The sequence below is a fragment of the Toxorhynchites rutilus genome, chromosome 2 (assembly GCF_029784135.1).
Source record: "Toxorhynchites rutilus septentrionalis strain SRP chromosome 2, ASM2978413v1, whole genome shotgun sequence".
NCBI classification, from domain to species: domain Eukaryota; kingdom Metazoa; phylum Arthropoda; class Insecta; order Diptera; family Culicidae; genus Toxorhynchites; species Toxorhynchites rutilus.
In genome coordinates, this window is record NC_073745.1 from 57,762,700 (window position 1) to 57,778,531 (window position 15,832).

General features: G+C 36.2%; 2 protein-coding genes across 2 annotated transcripts; one reads left to right on the forward strand and one right to left on the reverse strand.

The window, feature by feature from the left end:
• Positions 1–413: 413 nt before the first annotated feature.
• On the reverse strand, positions 414–2,784 carry LOC129769545 (uncharacterized). The gene is made up of 3 exons (XM_055771893.1): positions 2,604–2,784; positions 2,498–2,539; positions 414–1,605 (listed from the first exon to the last, which is right to left on the reverse strand). Exons 1-3 carry the CDS (start codon positions 2,663–2,665, stop codon positions 714–716), a joined length of 996 nt encoding a protein of 331 aa, XP_055627868.1. The 5' UTR covers positions 2,666–2,784; the 3' UTR covers positions 414–713.
• On the forward strand, positions 437–2,453 carry LOC129769547 (uncharacterized). Its single transcript, XM_055771894.1, has 2 exons — positions 437–671; positions 1,652–2,453. Exons 1-2 carry the CDS (start codon positions 524–526, stop codon positions 2,407–2,409), a joined length of 906 nt encoding a protein of 301 aa, XP_055627869.1. The 5' UTR covers positions 437–523; the 3' UTR covers positions 2,410–2,453.
• Positions 2,785–15,832: the final 13,048 nt, after the last annotated feature.

The following is a 15,832-nucleotide window of genomic DNA, read 5'->3' on the forward strand; positions in this document are numbered from 1 at the left end:
TGGCTACCACGACACCGAGCATATTGTCCGGTCGTGTATTCGGTTCCATGCTGCCCGCTCTCAGCTCTACAGAGCATTGAGAGCAAAAGGCAGACAATCGGATATCCCCGTCCGGGATATCTTAGGTAGCCGTGATCCTGATCTTCTGCTTCATCTATACCTGTTCCTCAGAAACGCCGATGTCAACGTTTAATGAATTTTCCTTCGTTGTGTCCCTGTTTCGTATCCCTCCTATCCGATCTATAAACTTTTACTTAGTCGCGGCAATACATACACACACTCTTTAGGCGGCTCGCACACCGGAGCAATAAGCAACTAGCAATTACCAACATGCAATGAGCAATATTATCGCCAATAGGTTTCTCCATTTGATTTTTGTTGATCTCGCACACCGACGCAATACGATATCGTTATCACCTTTGTAGATCAACATATATTGCTAGCAACACGGCTTGTTGGTTGATAAGCAACTATATTGCTCATAATTTGACAAGTTTCGTTCATCAAGCAGTTTGTTTACAAAATGTCAGACGATCCAGCATTTAACATCAAGTTTGTAGAAGTTGTTGAGAAATACGAATGTATTTATGATTATCGAAGACAGGATCATAGCAAAAGAGATGTTGTGGAGAAAGCATGGGGTGCAATTGGAAGTGAATTAAAACTATCTGGTAAGTATTTTGCAAGCATTTATTTTTTCAAAACGATCTTAATTATACAATATAGTTATCTTGCCATTGTAAGGCGTTTTCTGGCCTCAAAAAATATGATTTCAAGTAATCTCGTAATTCAGAAGGAGATTTTTTATTTGTTGATGAATTATGAGCAAGAATATTTCTATACAAGCGGTTATGTTTTGCAACCTGTGGAATTGAAAACGTACCCTCTCTGAGTTTTATAAAGTTATGAAGAACACAGGCACTTTTAATTATTGAAATAGCTGACTCTTCTTGACATAATATTGGCCTTTGAAAAATTTCAAATTTGGAAGTTAGCATTCCGAATGCACATTCTATACTTTTTCGCCCTCTTGATAGTCTATAATTAAATATTCGTTTTTCATTATCAAGAAGCCTTTGTGGATATGGTCGCATTAGGTTTTTTTTTAAAGGGAACGCCTCATCTCCCACAAAGTAAAATGGAAAATCGAGTTCGTCATTTGGCAATGGTGTTACCTCCGGAATAAGGAGTTTTTCTTTGTCTAGCAATCTTCCAAGAGTGGAAGAGCGAAAAACGCCACCGTCACTCATTCTACCTGCTTCCCCAACATCAATTGTTAAAAATATCCCATCAGCATTGGCGCAGGCCATCAGAACCACCGAAAAAAAACTTTTGTAATTATAATAATGCGATCCGGTCTTGGAAAATTTGTTTATTCGACAATGCTTCCCATCGATTGAGCCTATGCAGTTTGGAAGGTCCCATAATTCATAGTATCGTTGCGCTGTCGATTCCCAAATGGCTTCTGTCGGAACAGGCATATATAGCGGTTGAAGAACATTCCATATAGCCTTTGTACATTCTTTTACTACCAATCCTATAGTAGTGTCTCCTCTCATAAATATATGGGTGAGCGCCTTGAAAGTGCATCCTGTAGCCAAATACCTGCAAAAATTTTCTATAATTAGATTTTTTATTGTTTATTTTTCAGTTTCTCAATGCAAAGAAAAATGGAAAAATCTTCGGACGGCATTTTCGAGAAGTATGAAAAAACCACCATCAGGAAGCGGAGCCAAAAGAACTAAAGATTATTATTTGAAGGACGTGATGCAGTTCCTCACGCCTTTTATGAAATCAAAAGCGCAACAAAGTAATCTACCTAACGAAGCAGACCAAATACCGCAAGAAAACAGTGACTTTGAATTTTATGTATCTGAAATTATCGCATCTGCTACAAACTCTCAGGATGTGACATGTGATAAACCTCCAGAGGAGAAAAATAAATCCACTCACGCCCAATGCTCGGATAATGCAAGCATTCGAGGAATGAAACGACGAAAAATTCCACCAAAAACCCTTAATGAAGTTGACAAGTGTTTCATAGAATATATGAAATCAAAAAAAGGGTCTGCAGTAGAAAAGAGTAATCCAGATATGGAATTTTTAAAAAGTTTACTCCCTGATATCGCAAAGTTAAACGATTATCAAAAGAGGCAGTTTAAAAAGAGAACTCTCGAAACACTAGATGAACTATTGTGCGATAATCCATTACAAAGCAATTCATTCGTAGTAATACCAAGCCCTGTTGATTCCAACTACTCAGTTCAATCAAATGCTTCCAATTACACAACTTATTCGCATTTGTATTCAACAACAGAATATGGTGGAGGACAGGTTTCATCTGCAGCAACATATATTCCGAATTTTTCACCCAAAATGTCATCAGTTAATGACGATAGGAATTCATAATATCAATTATGTTATGTTTTTTAATTATATCATTAATATAAGTATACTCTGAGTTTTCCAAATTTTTGTTTTATTGAATTCATCTTACCTTAATGTGATTAAAAGTTTTTCCTGTGGGCTGATCGCATATCTGTAATTGGTGTCTTGTTTAGTAATATGAGGTGCTATCAGCTGAACTAGCATTTCAAAAGTACTCGGACTCATTCGGTAGCAGTTTTGAAACTGTGTGGGATGCGTTTTCAATTCTTGAGCACATATACTGGCTCCATGTTTACTCAACGCTTCAAACGCTGGATGAATCCAATATCGTCTCCTTTTTCTTTTCTTTCTCAAAATTTGCCACAACATTATCACTTCGTCTTCATCAGATGACATTTTGAACAAGAGATTCTTTATTCGCGATGACAGTGCGACAGTGTCGACGACTGGCGGCGACTTTCAATTAGGGGCATAATTTGGGTTCCAAACTCGTTAGTGTAATCTCTATCAAATCAGAAGACACTGAGCCAGGTTTTAAATGTTAGAATTTAAATGAAAATGTTCACATAATGTTATTTAGTTACTTGAAACACGCATTTCCGAGTTTTATTTAACTAATTGTGGATACATTTCCAACATTGTTACTGAATATTTTCATTATAATATTAACTTGTCTTCAAAAACAATTTCCCTTAGAAATTTTTTCACCACCTGCAAAAAAAAGTATTTTTCATCCAAAAAGAATACTAATTTGATACGGGAAACCTAATTTTCATTCATAATTTTAATTTTAAAAACGGTTTCATTCCAACTGAAATTATTTTTTTCTTTGACGCTTCCCTAAACTAGAAACGAAGCTCAATGCCGTCAACGCAGATTCGCGATGACAGTGGTGCAGTGTCGACGTCTGGTGGAGACTTTCAATGTGGAGCCATAATTTGGGTCCCAAACTCGATAGTATAATCTCTATCAGATTAGGAAGCGTGAATCCAGTTTTGAAATGATAAAATTTGAGTGAAAATTTCTACTTTATGTTATTGATTCACCTGAAACACTCATTTCCGACTCTTATTTAACCATTTGTCTATACATTTCCGATATTTTTACTTTTCATTATAATATAAATTGTCTTTAGACACAATTTTCGTGTGAGATTTTTTCATCACCTGAAAAAAAGTATTTTAGTTGAAATAGAATATTAATTTGATGCGGAGAAAATAATTTTCATTCATAATTTTAACTTTAGAAACATGTTCATTTCGTCTGAAAATCAATGCTCCTCGAAACTGGTAAACGAAGCTCAATGTCGTCAACACGAATTGCTTTGGTATGCGAAGTACAACAAAATATGTTTCCTGTTGCATGTTGCGTATTGCTGATTTCTAGTTGCTTATTGCTTCGGTGTGCGAGCCGCCTTACAGATACACGGGCCATAGGTTGTGCAGTCCACTGATGATTCAACAAAAGCCAAAGGTTGTACCGCTCATGACAACTCTACACGAGCTGATGATTGCGCCGGCTAGTGACCATTCTATCCTGGATTCCTCGAGAAGACGCACCACGCTAGATATGGGGTACAGACTAGGGGGGCGTTGCTGATTAATGGTCAGCTGCATCCCAATAGGAAGTATCCCGTGTCGGGCACAGGTACAGATCATTGAAGACAGCAACATCACAATTACGAAAACACTTGTAATACTAACCTCGAGTCAACCGCGAGTAATCGGTTACATATTACTAACATAGTTATAAGGCAAACATTGTCGAAATATTGAACTCCCGGCCCCGTCAGGTTGACGCCATATGAGCCTTAATAAAAATATATATTTTGGATAAAAAAAAAAAAAAAAAACCAGTAAACTCTTTAGATTAAAGATAATTTTGTGATCCTGAAAAGGACCCTTTTTAGCCTGCATGTGAATCCGACGAGCGAACAAATTTTAATGAAAGTATTTTTTTGCCATCGCTGCCTTTTAACGCTCATTCGTTCGTCTCGTTGGACTCGCCCCTTTGGCTGAGTCTGCCGATTTGTCTCTATCCTGTGACCGTGTACCGCTAAAGTACAAAACGCGCGGATCCGCTGAAAAATATATCATTCTCTTTCAAACCGTAAATCAGTGTGGTTGTATGACATCGTTTCACATCACATCACATCAACGGATTGGTGCCGGAGCACCAGTATACCTAATAGCGGTTATAGAATTTCGGCCACCGGAGTGCTCGAGCTGGCTTGCAAAGCTGCTCACGACAATAAGAAAACCCACCTACAGAACAGAGCACATTCGGTTCGGTGAAAACAACTAGTTTCAGCAAGTGGCAAACGCAATCGCAAAATGGCAGCAGGTAGAAGGAAAAAGTTTGTTTATACAAAATGCTTTGGTGGCAAAACCAGCCACCGTAAAACACGGCGCTTTTCAGGGCCATTAAACCTTTCAAATAAGAGTTATTAAAAGTTTTTCACAATACCAATGCATTCTAAAGTGACATAATGTGACATATAATATAAACTGATTTTTTTTTGTTTATGTTTGTTCTTGAACTTATTAGTGGTTGGGGTCTTTTAAATTCATCATTCAGTTTTCACAAACCCATGCATGGTTCCCGAATTAAAAGTGGCTTCAAATTACAACACATTGTATGCATGATGGCATTCACGAATTTTCGTGGTAGCAAGAACTGCTTTCTTTGGTTGATAACTGATGTTGAAAATTGACTGAGGTTACATCTGCATTGTATAGAAACATAACTAAGGAGCAACATGATGAGCTATGTATTTCCTGCTGCTCTGTTCTTATTTTAAAGGACTTCAGAACGCTTATAGCTCGTCTATTTCTCGACAGATCGTAGAGTTCGTCTCCAAAACCTCAGCTCTTTTTCATTTTTATTTACTTTGTTTGCGGAGACTACAAATCTTACAATTCATTCGTCTCCGAAACCACAGTTTAAGGTACGGTAATGTGCTCAATAGTGAAATATATGATAGTGAACGAGCTGATGACCACCTATGCATTCCCTATCACAGCCATCATTTTGATTGTACGGTATGTGTATACGCCGAAAGATGCCCGACGTTGAACATTTAATAAGTACAAAGCCTTCAGAAAAAAATCAAGAATCAAGTTTGAAAAAAAAAAAACGCAAAAACACAACACCAAAGGTTCTTTTCAGAACCCCCAACATGTTCATAAAGAGTAAACAGTAAACTAATCCATTTTCAGGTAGATAGGTAGGTATTCACGTAGGAGAAGAAAGTAAAACAATATATTTAAAATATATAATTAGCAAAAGCTGTTCCCTTTGTATAGTCCTACGTCACTCCGGTTATGTCCCCGACATTACCCACCCGTCTTTTTTTATAGCTAATTTAAACCTACTTATATTTAAATTTCCTATATTCTAATTTATTTAATTTTATATCTAACTTAAATAATTTCTAAACGGTAAGACAAATTTTATAAAAAAAACACTCTTTTTCACAAACACAAAAACAATGAAGCAAATAATTTTAAAATAATATTTTTCCTTCCTCCTCAATTATTCTATTATTGATAAAAGAAAACATTTTTTATAAATTATTTATAAATATTATTTTTATATACATACTTTATTATCGAATAGTACACAATCATATCTTCTTCAAATAATTTTTCTTGATTTTTTACAAAAAAAAATCACATAAAAGCTATAATACCTACAAAATTATGATCAAAGGCTGAAATGTAGGAAATTGTTGAAATTTTCCTTAAAAAATACCTATTTTTTCTTGAATAATTCAATTCGTGAAGAGGGGAATGTGCCAAATCTACTCGGATAATGGCACCAACTTTGTAGGTACCAAAACAAGATGAATGAACTGGTAACAAAATTGAAACCCAAAAACATCACGTGGTTGTAGATGTTGGTGACCGAAATTGCCAATCGAGACACTCCTCTACTTGATGTATCATCATCAACATTTTTCGGAATTCAGAAATCAGCTACAGAAACATGAAAATTTATTGTATTATTCAAAATTATAAATAAACTTGTTCTGAAGCGATTACAGCGCTTTTATTTGTGAACGGAAAATATCTACAATGCACAATGATCCAGGAGATGCATTTAAGTGGAAATTAGCATTTGGAGCTCGACAGTTATTCTCTAGACAAAAACTGTCCGAGACAAAATTATTACATATGATAGAGCGCTCATTCTTATGTTTTCAGAAATAGGGTGACCAAAATTGTCGATAAAATAAAAAATATAACTTTCTTATTTTTATACATAGAGGTAAACATATTTCGACAATGTTGTAGTCCCAGTTATTCGAGACATCTTTGTAGAACAAAGATTTTTTTCTATCTCTTGAAAAAACCGATACAGCCCCTTTTTTCTAAGGTACGTTAGGGTCACCATGAAAAAAAACTGTTTTCTTGCTCTAACTTTCATATTTCAAATTTTACATACAAACTGTCTTCGAAAGACTTTTAGAACTTATTAATACAAACATTTTGCGATGCAGAACTTGTAAATATCTCAACTTCACTCAATGTTATTGATATTTCTTCCCAAAAAACACGCTCTTTTCATTTGCTTGTCATTATTTTTGGGGAGAAAATAAAAAATGTTTGTTGACGGAATTTGAAAGAACGAATTTCACTCTGTATAATATGTGATTTTTAAAACTATGTTAATTTTCGTGTTTGAGTAAATTAAAATTGAATCAAGAGTTCATGAATGAAAATCCATCAATAACTTTAAGCAGCATTAATATATTGCATCGCAATTTCTGCATCTGCATCGCAAAATGTTGGTATTGATAACATCGCAAAATGTTGCATCGCAAAATGTTGGTATTGATAAGCTCTAAAAGTCGTATGAAGACAGTTTTGATGGAAAATTTTAAATATAAAAGTTAGAGTGAAAAACCCCCGTTTTTTCATGTAACTTAGAAAAAAAGTGCTAAAAACAACTTTGATTTATCATTTAGACAAAAATTGTCTTCGACAAAGTTGTTACATATGATAGAGCGCTCATTTTTATGTTATCAAAAATAGTGATCATCCTATATTGTCGATGAAATAAAATATCTAACTTTTTTTTTCTCATTATAAATAGAGATAAACATTGTTTGATAATGTTGTAGCACCCGTTATTTTAAATACATTTGTAGAACAAAACTTTTTTCTATCTGTTAATATAATCGAATTAGCGTTTTTTTTTCAAGTTGCATTAGGGTGACCAAAAACGGGTTTTTTGATTTAACATTTATTATATTTCAAATTCTACATCAAAACAGTCTTCGTACGGCTTTTAGAGCTTATCAATACCAACATTTTGCGATGCAGAACTTGTCAGTATATTAATCCTACTCAAAGTTATTGATGTTTTTTACCCAAAAATGCATGATTACATTTTTAATTTACTCAAACACAAAAAATAACATAGTTTTGGAAATCACACATAATGTAGAGTGAAATATGCTCTTTCAAATGCCGCCATTAAAATTTGTTTTTGTTTGCCCCAGAAAGAATGACAAACAATTGAATAGAACGTATTTTTTGGGACGAAATATCAATAACATTGAGTGAAGTTGAGATATTGCGAAGTTCTGCATCGAAAAATGTTTGTATTAGTAAGCTCTAAAAGTCTTTCGAAGACAGTTTGCATGTATAATTTGAATTATAAAAGTTAGAGCGAGAAAACAGTTTTTTTTTCATGGTGACCCTAACGTAACTTAGAAAAAAAAGGGGCTATATCGATTATTTCAAGAGAAAGAAAAGAACTTTGTTCTACAAAGACATCTCAAATAACTGGTACTACATCATTGTCGTACTATGGGCCCTATTATAGAAATCGAGGCGATAAGAATTTCGCTCGTTAGCTCTATAGTTATAGAAATCGAGTAATTCGATAGCACCGAGCGAGTGATAGCTATCGATGCAAGTGTCAAAACTTTTCGAGTTGTTTGGTTCACTTGTTTCATATCTTCAGAGAATTATTTTGTTTTGGTTTGTGTCCTTGATATTTTCCTTTGGGAAACATTTCATAAACTCTTAAATATATGCAACATGTGTGTGAACATGTGTTGAAAATGTTCGTTTGTTTTGATCAGTATCTGTTTTAAGGTGCTGCCAGAATAGTCTATACAAGTTAAGTGTTCTATCCGGCATTATTTATATTAATCACGTTATAATTTACAATGCAAAACTTACTTCCAGCGCATATTTCAGTGGCTGAAAATGAGTGGACAGACAAATCACCACCATTTTGAACGACTCGTTGAACCAATGAAAGCGAATTTAAACATTGCTCGAGGTATTTGTGGAGGCAGTTCAAGTAGAATGCACTGAGACCATCAATGTGTCTTAGTTCAGAATGACAGAAAGTAAGTGTTTCTTCTACGATACATATAACTTCATAAGTAAATTTTATCATATTCTTCTAATTACTATCAACCGAATCTCCTACCTAAAAATTGCTTATTCCTGCTAGCGTACATTAGTACGTGTTACTTTTGTCAGCAATTTTCTTTTTTATTGCTATACTATACCAAACTTTCTATACCATATGCTAAAGCTGAAATGTCTTGCAAAACAATAATGATTTTTTTTTTAATTATAGATTTGGATTGATATGAGGTGAAAGGTGAAGAAAACAATAGCACACAACAAGCAATAATTTAGGGCCAAAGGTGGTGGCCCAATACAATAAAGCTATTGACGCCGCTACAACAAGAAATCGTCGCTGAAAGAGAATTACATGCAAAAAAAATTGTTTTGCTAAAAAAAATTCATGTGAGACTCCTTACGGAATTCCATAGATTGCAGTCGTGAAAATACATGAAAAGATTCATTTTCTAATAATTATATTTTTTGTAAAGCAAATTGTTCCATGATGTTGTTATTATTACACATCCATGCATGCATTACGCCTATTAAGCTTTATTTGTTAAGGGAATATCAGTTTTCTCCAATACATAACCATATTAACACTTTTGGAAATATAGATATTTATAATTTTCATAGCAGATGTCTCAAAAAAAGACTTGGCATCCATTCTATAGTGCTTTGTGAAACATTTCAAACTCGTTTCATAATATTTCAGCACCGCCACTGACATTCGAGCAGAGTCACGAATCAAGCTGTTTTCCTCGATTTCTATAATTCCAGATTTTATTCGGTGTGATAGTGATAGTGATTGTATCGAATCCTCGATTCGATTTCTATAATAGGGTAATTTTGGATAACATAAAAAATGAGCGCTCTATCATATGTAACAACTTTACCTAAGACAGTTTTTGTCTAGAGAATAACTGTCGAGCTCTAAATGCTAATTTCCACTTAAAAGCATCTCCTGGACCATAGTGCATTGTAACGGATACGCAAGGACTGCATCGGCGTTTAACCCACACATTTCGGCAAGATATCTATTATCTATCGGCAACCCAATCCAGCTATCGAACAGCATATATTCTTGTCGATAATACATTTGTAATTTGTTTCTTGTGAGAAATTAGCGATCTGGTTCTGAGACTTGATGAATAACTCAACCTTAGTCCAACATCAAATGTTTATGAAAGAAAACAGAGTAAAATTTAGAAAACATCATTGATGTAACGACCTAAGGTTCGCTTATGTTCACAATCGGTTTTAAACACCATTTAAAAATGTTTTTATTAGATTTCAGTTTATAGATTCTTCCGCAGTAAATCATTATCCCCAAACACCAATATCCTCGCCCGATCAATGCTCAGCCGATCCACTCAATTAAGCCATTCAAGCGATCCACCATCCATTTTCCCCCCACGCAATCTCTTCCCCCGCAGCAGCCCGGCGCAAATTAATTCGAACGTCAACCCGAATGAAGATTTTATTCGAGAATCACATTTTACGAGTGATCGTTAAAAAATCTGTTCGATTTCTCCCGTTCCCGCGGTATGCGTGGTCCCGAGAGGCTCGAATTCCTTGCGCGGACAGCGCGGACAACGCGGACAGTTAATAAGCGATTAACAAACGTCTTTAGCGTGAGATATTGGCTAACCGCCGGGCAGCGTATGTTGACCTCTGGTGGAACCGTTTTCGGACAGTGGTAATAACCATTCATCACTCCCCACTAGTTTTGTTTTTTATTGGTGGATTTCGATCAGTGATCGGGGAATAAAAAAAACAAATAGAATAAAAGATGAGGCACAAATCGTCACCTGTTGTGGTAGCGACCTTCTGTTATTTTAATTGGATTAAATTCAATTAAAATTTACCGACTCGATCTCGATGAAGATTTCAACGCAACGGTCCCAGTTCCCCTTTTTTCATATACCTAAAATTGTTGTTCCATTATTTGCTGGGCGCACACATTTGTTCGAGAATTTGTTTGGTCTAATTTAATATAATATGTAATTTATTCCATTGGACCCGGCATTGTTTGCCGTTTATTTTGCGCGTTTTGTGCTGATCGTTTGGCATTCGGAAGAACCGGTGCCGTAAATAAATTAAAACGACCCGTTGACAGCCACCGGGTACCGGGCGCTGATCAATCGACCAATCACGAAGGAAAGAGAGGGGGCGCACGAAATCGAACCGCATCCATTTGAATCTAGTTTGAATACATTTTCGGGACATTTGTTGGCTATTCGTTACGCTAATGAGCATTTGTCATCGCGCTGATGCGAGCGGGAAAGGTTATGCCAAAACATGACAGCTGCTAAACGGTGTGAGTGATTTGGCTAGGATTAAACAATTAGTTCTTGGCTGATAAATGGCTGGGATTATCAACTGATTAGACAACTTGGTGCAACCTTCCGAAGACTCTCATTTTCTACTTCAACAGAATGAACTGTATATAGTTGCAACACAATGAAACAGAAACCGGCATAGATTAAAAATCTCTAAATGCAAGACATGATTTAGATACTTATTGGTGAATATGCCTTCTCTGATACAAAGCTTAGATCATTTAGAAATTGGACACTTTATATTAATTTATTTATTTCGTCTTCGAATTTTTTCGTACAGACTACATCTTAAACCTATATCCTTAAGTCTAAGTTTAAAAACCAGCTTTATTTATATTGAATTCGAACACTGCAATAAGATTATTAAAATCTCCCAAACATGCATAAAAAGGATTGTAGTATCCATATGTCGTTCTACTCGTAGGGAGCGAGAGAAAAAGCTGGTTACGTAGTCAACATTGAGGTACAGTTATGTTGACATTTTAAAGAAGAGACGGGCAGTTTATGTTAGCTGTCAACAGGTCAAACACGAATAGTCGTCACAGTTTAGTTCGTCTGGATGCAAGTGTTTCAAGGTCCATTAGTTTACAACGATCGGTATACTCCGGAAGTCTGGAACTGTCCCTCCACGGTAGCTGGCGTAGAGCGTAGCGCAGGAAACATTTTTGGACTCTTTCAATTTTCATACACTGTACTGCATGGTACGGAGCCCACAACGGGACAGCATGTTCCAGTATGTTTCGCACAAGCGAACATTACAAGGCCTTTAGAGCATACACATCGGCGAAGAACTTTTGCTCTCAGATCAGATGTGAATAGAGACTGGTTGCGTCATATTGAATCATCATACAACGAATTACACACTTCCAGTTATCAACAATATATATGCAGACTGGAATCTAACTTGAAACAAAACCCATCGATGTTCTGGAGGTACGTTAAAGGACAAAGGGCTACCAACCTCGTGCCAATCAATGTGGTCTACAATGACTCCACAGCCAGTATAGCTGACGAAGCCGCCAATCTTTTTTCTGACTTCTTCCAAAGTGTGTTCTGTTCTACTTCACCTGTACCTCGGCCGGGAAGTTTCAACAACGTACCAACTCATAATATCCACCTTCCGATCTTCAGCTTTTCCAACGAAGAAGTACTCGGTGCACTGGTTAAACTGGATGCTTCAAAAGGAGCCGGGGTGGATGCTCTGCCGCCGTTGTTAGTTAAAAAATGTGCGGCATCGTTGGCGGTTCCTTTGACGATGCTATTCAACAGCTCAATTGAACAGAGATGCTTCCCGAGTTTATGGAAAACCGCTTCTATGATTCCAGTTCACAAATCTGGCAGTTTGTACAATGTCGTCAACTATCGTGGAATTTCGATTCTCAGTTGCTTGGGAAAGGTTTTAGAATCCCTGATGCATAACGTCATACTAAACGCAACACTGCCGTTTATCTCAGATCATCAACACGGATTCATACCACATCGTTCCACTGTGTCAAACTTAATGTGCTACTCCAAGTTTCTGTTTCGTGAGATCGAACGGCGAAATCAAGTAGACTCTGTTTATATCGACTTTTCGAAAGCCTTCGACACGGTACCACACGCTTACGCAGTGCATAAATTGCAACACATAGGTTTTCCGACTTGGATTACGGACTGGCTATTGTCGTATCTAACGGATCGAAAGGCATTTGTACAGCTCAACTCATCACGATCCAGCACATTCAACATACCGTCTGGCGTACCGCAAGGGAGTGTGCTGAGCCCTTTGATATTTGTCCACTTCATCAACGATGTCTGTCTTCGTATATCCTCCGAAAAGCTGCTTTTTGCCGATGACCTCAAGATTTTTCGTGTCATCGCATCTCCAATTGACTCTTTTTTATTGCAAACCGACATCAACATCGTCCTGAACTGGTGCAACGAGAATGGTATGAGTGTGAACATAAACAAATGCAAAGTGATCACTTTTAGCCGCAGTCGATCTTCATCCTCACACCAATATCGGATCGACAGTGCTTCTGTGGAACGCGTACAGTCTATTCGCGACTTGGGAGTGATAATGGATTGTAAACTTCGATCTCACGAGCACGTTTCCATTACTACTGCAAAAGCCTTCTCCGTGCTTGGTTTTATTCGCCGTAATGCTGCTCAGCTAACTGATGTGTATGCACTCAAATCGCTTTTTTGCGCATTAGTACGTAGCATCTTAGAATACGCTGTTCCGGTTTGGGCACCTTACCACGCGTACCAGATAATACGAATCGAGCGTATCCAAAAGCTGTTTATACGATTCGCACTTCGGAACCTGCCATGGCATGATCCCTTAAACCTTCCTGATTACCAAGATCGTTGCCGTCTGATCAATCTTAAGCTCCTGTCGGTAAGAAGGTTGAGACTACAGCGGCTCTTCATATTTGACGTCCTGACGAATAACATTGACTGTCCTGATCTTCTACAAGAAATATCATTTACCGTATCCCCGCGACAGCTGCGACACTCTGCTTTGATCGCCATTCCTAGACACAGGACTAATTATGGATTCAACAGCTCTTTCTGTTCCTGTCTTAAGGCCTTTAGTGTTGTTTGTGATCAATTCGATTTTCATATCACCCGACAATGTTTTATATGTAGACTTAAATTATTAGCTTAAGTTATGATTACTCTGTACGAGTCCATCGAAGACTGAACACAAAATAAATAAATAAATAAATAAATAAAAACAAATAAATGAAGTTCAAATGAGCTAATATTTTGCATAGGGCATATTATCGTGTAAATCAAAATTTCGCAACAAGTTCCGAATGAAAAAACGAGGTAATTATTTTTATTGGCACTTAAAACCATATGTTTCGCCTCGTACTCCGAAAAAAAAGTCCCAGAGAGTCTATTTTTGATAAAAAAAATTTTTCGAGATGACACTAGATCTCGACGTTTCATGCAATTTTGAGACATTTGGCATATTTTTTTTCGAAAACCCCGTTTTCCTTTACTGGGTGATTTTTCGATTTAAAAAAAAACTCTAATTTTGACCGCTTTGCGCCACTCTCCCTTAAGTCCGATTGAGCTGACATTTGGCATAGGGTGTTTTTTCAAGGTGGTAAACTTTTTGTATAGGGTAACTTTTTGAAATTTTAAGGTCGATTTTCCCATACATTCATTGGCACCCTAATATATAGTTTGATAAAAAAAAGTTTAATACAGCGCGAACTCGATTATATACAGTCTCTGATTTCTTTGCACTGTATATAATCGAATCCTGTATATAATCAAGTCAAAAAAAAATTTTTTTTATTTGTTTTTTATGCATATATTTTTTTCCGATATGGCTCACACGATCCAATTGATTTTGTTTGTAGACGTCTTCATGTAGCATACAATTTGTTTGATTTTGATGTGTCTACTTGTACATTTCGTCAACGTTTATTTTCCGCGTGTCCCTTTTAATTTTAGTAAGTTTCATAAAGTTTCATAAGTAAGTTTGATAGTAAGTTTCATAAAGACCTTGATGTCAAATGATGAATAAATAATAAAGACAATAAAGACAATTAAACTTATCCATCTAACCGCAAGATGCTACCACTCAATGACAAATTTCGGAAAGGTCTATAGAATTGCTAGGGACCTCGCTTTCGCAGACAATCCGCATCGCGAATCATCCGCTCGCGAATGATCGAGGATCTACTGTACAGCCAATTTTTCCCAGTTTTCATAATTATTGATTGTATTTGTCTTTTATAGTTTACATGGTTTCGGAACAATGCGCGCTATATTTTTTATATTTTATTTGAAAGCTTCTTCTTTCTTGAAAACAGTCATTTGTTGAAAAAAGTAGAAAATTTTATTTTTCGGACCATCGGGGCCAATTTTACAAATCATAACTCAAAAGCAATAAAAATAACATTTCTGGTTTTTGAATATTTTATATAAGAAAAATCTCAGCTATAAAAAATACATAAAAAAATAGCGCCCTTGGTCCTGAAATCATGTAAACTATAAAAACCAAACACAAATAATAATTAATAAAACAAGATCCAAATTCCTTGCGAGTGTAATATTTTTCCAAAAAAGACTAGCAAAAGTATTCGGAATATGAGTCAGTGAAAAAAAATGGTGTTCGGAATTTGAGACAAATGTAATTAAACATAGTTCTAGTTTTTTCCTTTCCTTTTTCCAATTTTATTGTAGTCAACTGAAAAAAAAAACGCTTTATTGTATCCAAAAATCAAATTAATTTCGCATAACAGTACCATTTTGAGCAATGAGACGCTGTTTTAATGGCCAACAAAACTTAATTGTTCGGAATTTGAGACAACTGTAAACGCTTTGGCCGTGGTCCGTGCTATGTGCTCGTTGAACTGCAGCTTGCTATCAATTATCACACCAAGATCACGAATAGAGCTTACACGCTCAAGGGAGACCGAGTTTGTACTAAAGTCGAAGCGAATGAACGACTGTCTACGTGTGAGTTATAAGAACGAGCGATATTCATTGCTTTGAATACAGAACGATACTGAAAGTTTGCCTTCCTTCCTTGCTTTATCCATAATATGACTCCTCCACTCTCATTGCCTTGAGAAAGGCACTCGATCCCTCGTCGTCCAGCTCGTCCAGCAACGACGTTGTCCAGTCGGTGTCCACACAAAGAATGTTTTGGAAAGTTTGCCTCAGCGAGATCCACTCTTTATACTTTAAGCAAATATTCCCCTTCGTTCTTCTCCATTTCCTTTGTTG

Excerpts from the sequence above, each read along its gene's own strand:
- LOC129769547 (XM_055771894.1), top strand. The coding sequence starts at position 524 with ATGTCAGACGATCCAGCATTTAACATCAAGTTTGTAGAAGTTGTTGAG. Across the intron at positions 672-1,651 it reads AAGTGAATTAAAACTATCTG|TTTCTCAATGCAAAGAAAAA; the intron begins GTAAGTATTTTG and ends TTTATTTTTCAG.
- LOC129769545 (XM_055771893.1), bottom strand. The coding sequence starts at position 2,665 with ATGTGCTCAAGAATTGAAAACGCATCCCACACAGTTTCAAAACTGCTA. Across the intron at positions 2,540-2,603 it reads CTGCTACCGAATGAGTCCGA|ATATGCGATCAGCCCACAGG; the intron begins GTACTTTTGAAA and ends CACCAATTACAG. Across the intron at positions 1,606-2,497 it reads AAACTTTTAATCACATTAAG|GTATTTGGCTACAGGATGCA; the intron begins GTAAGATGAATT and ends AAATTTTTGCAG.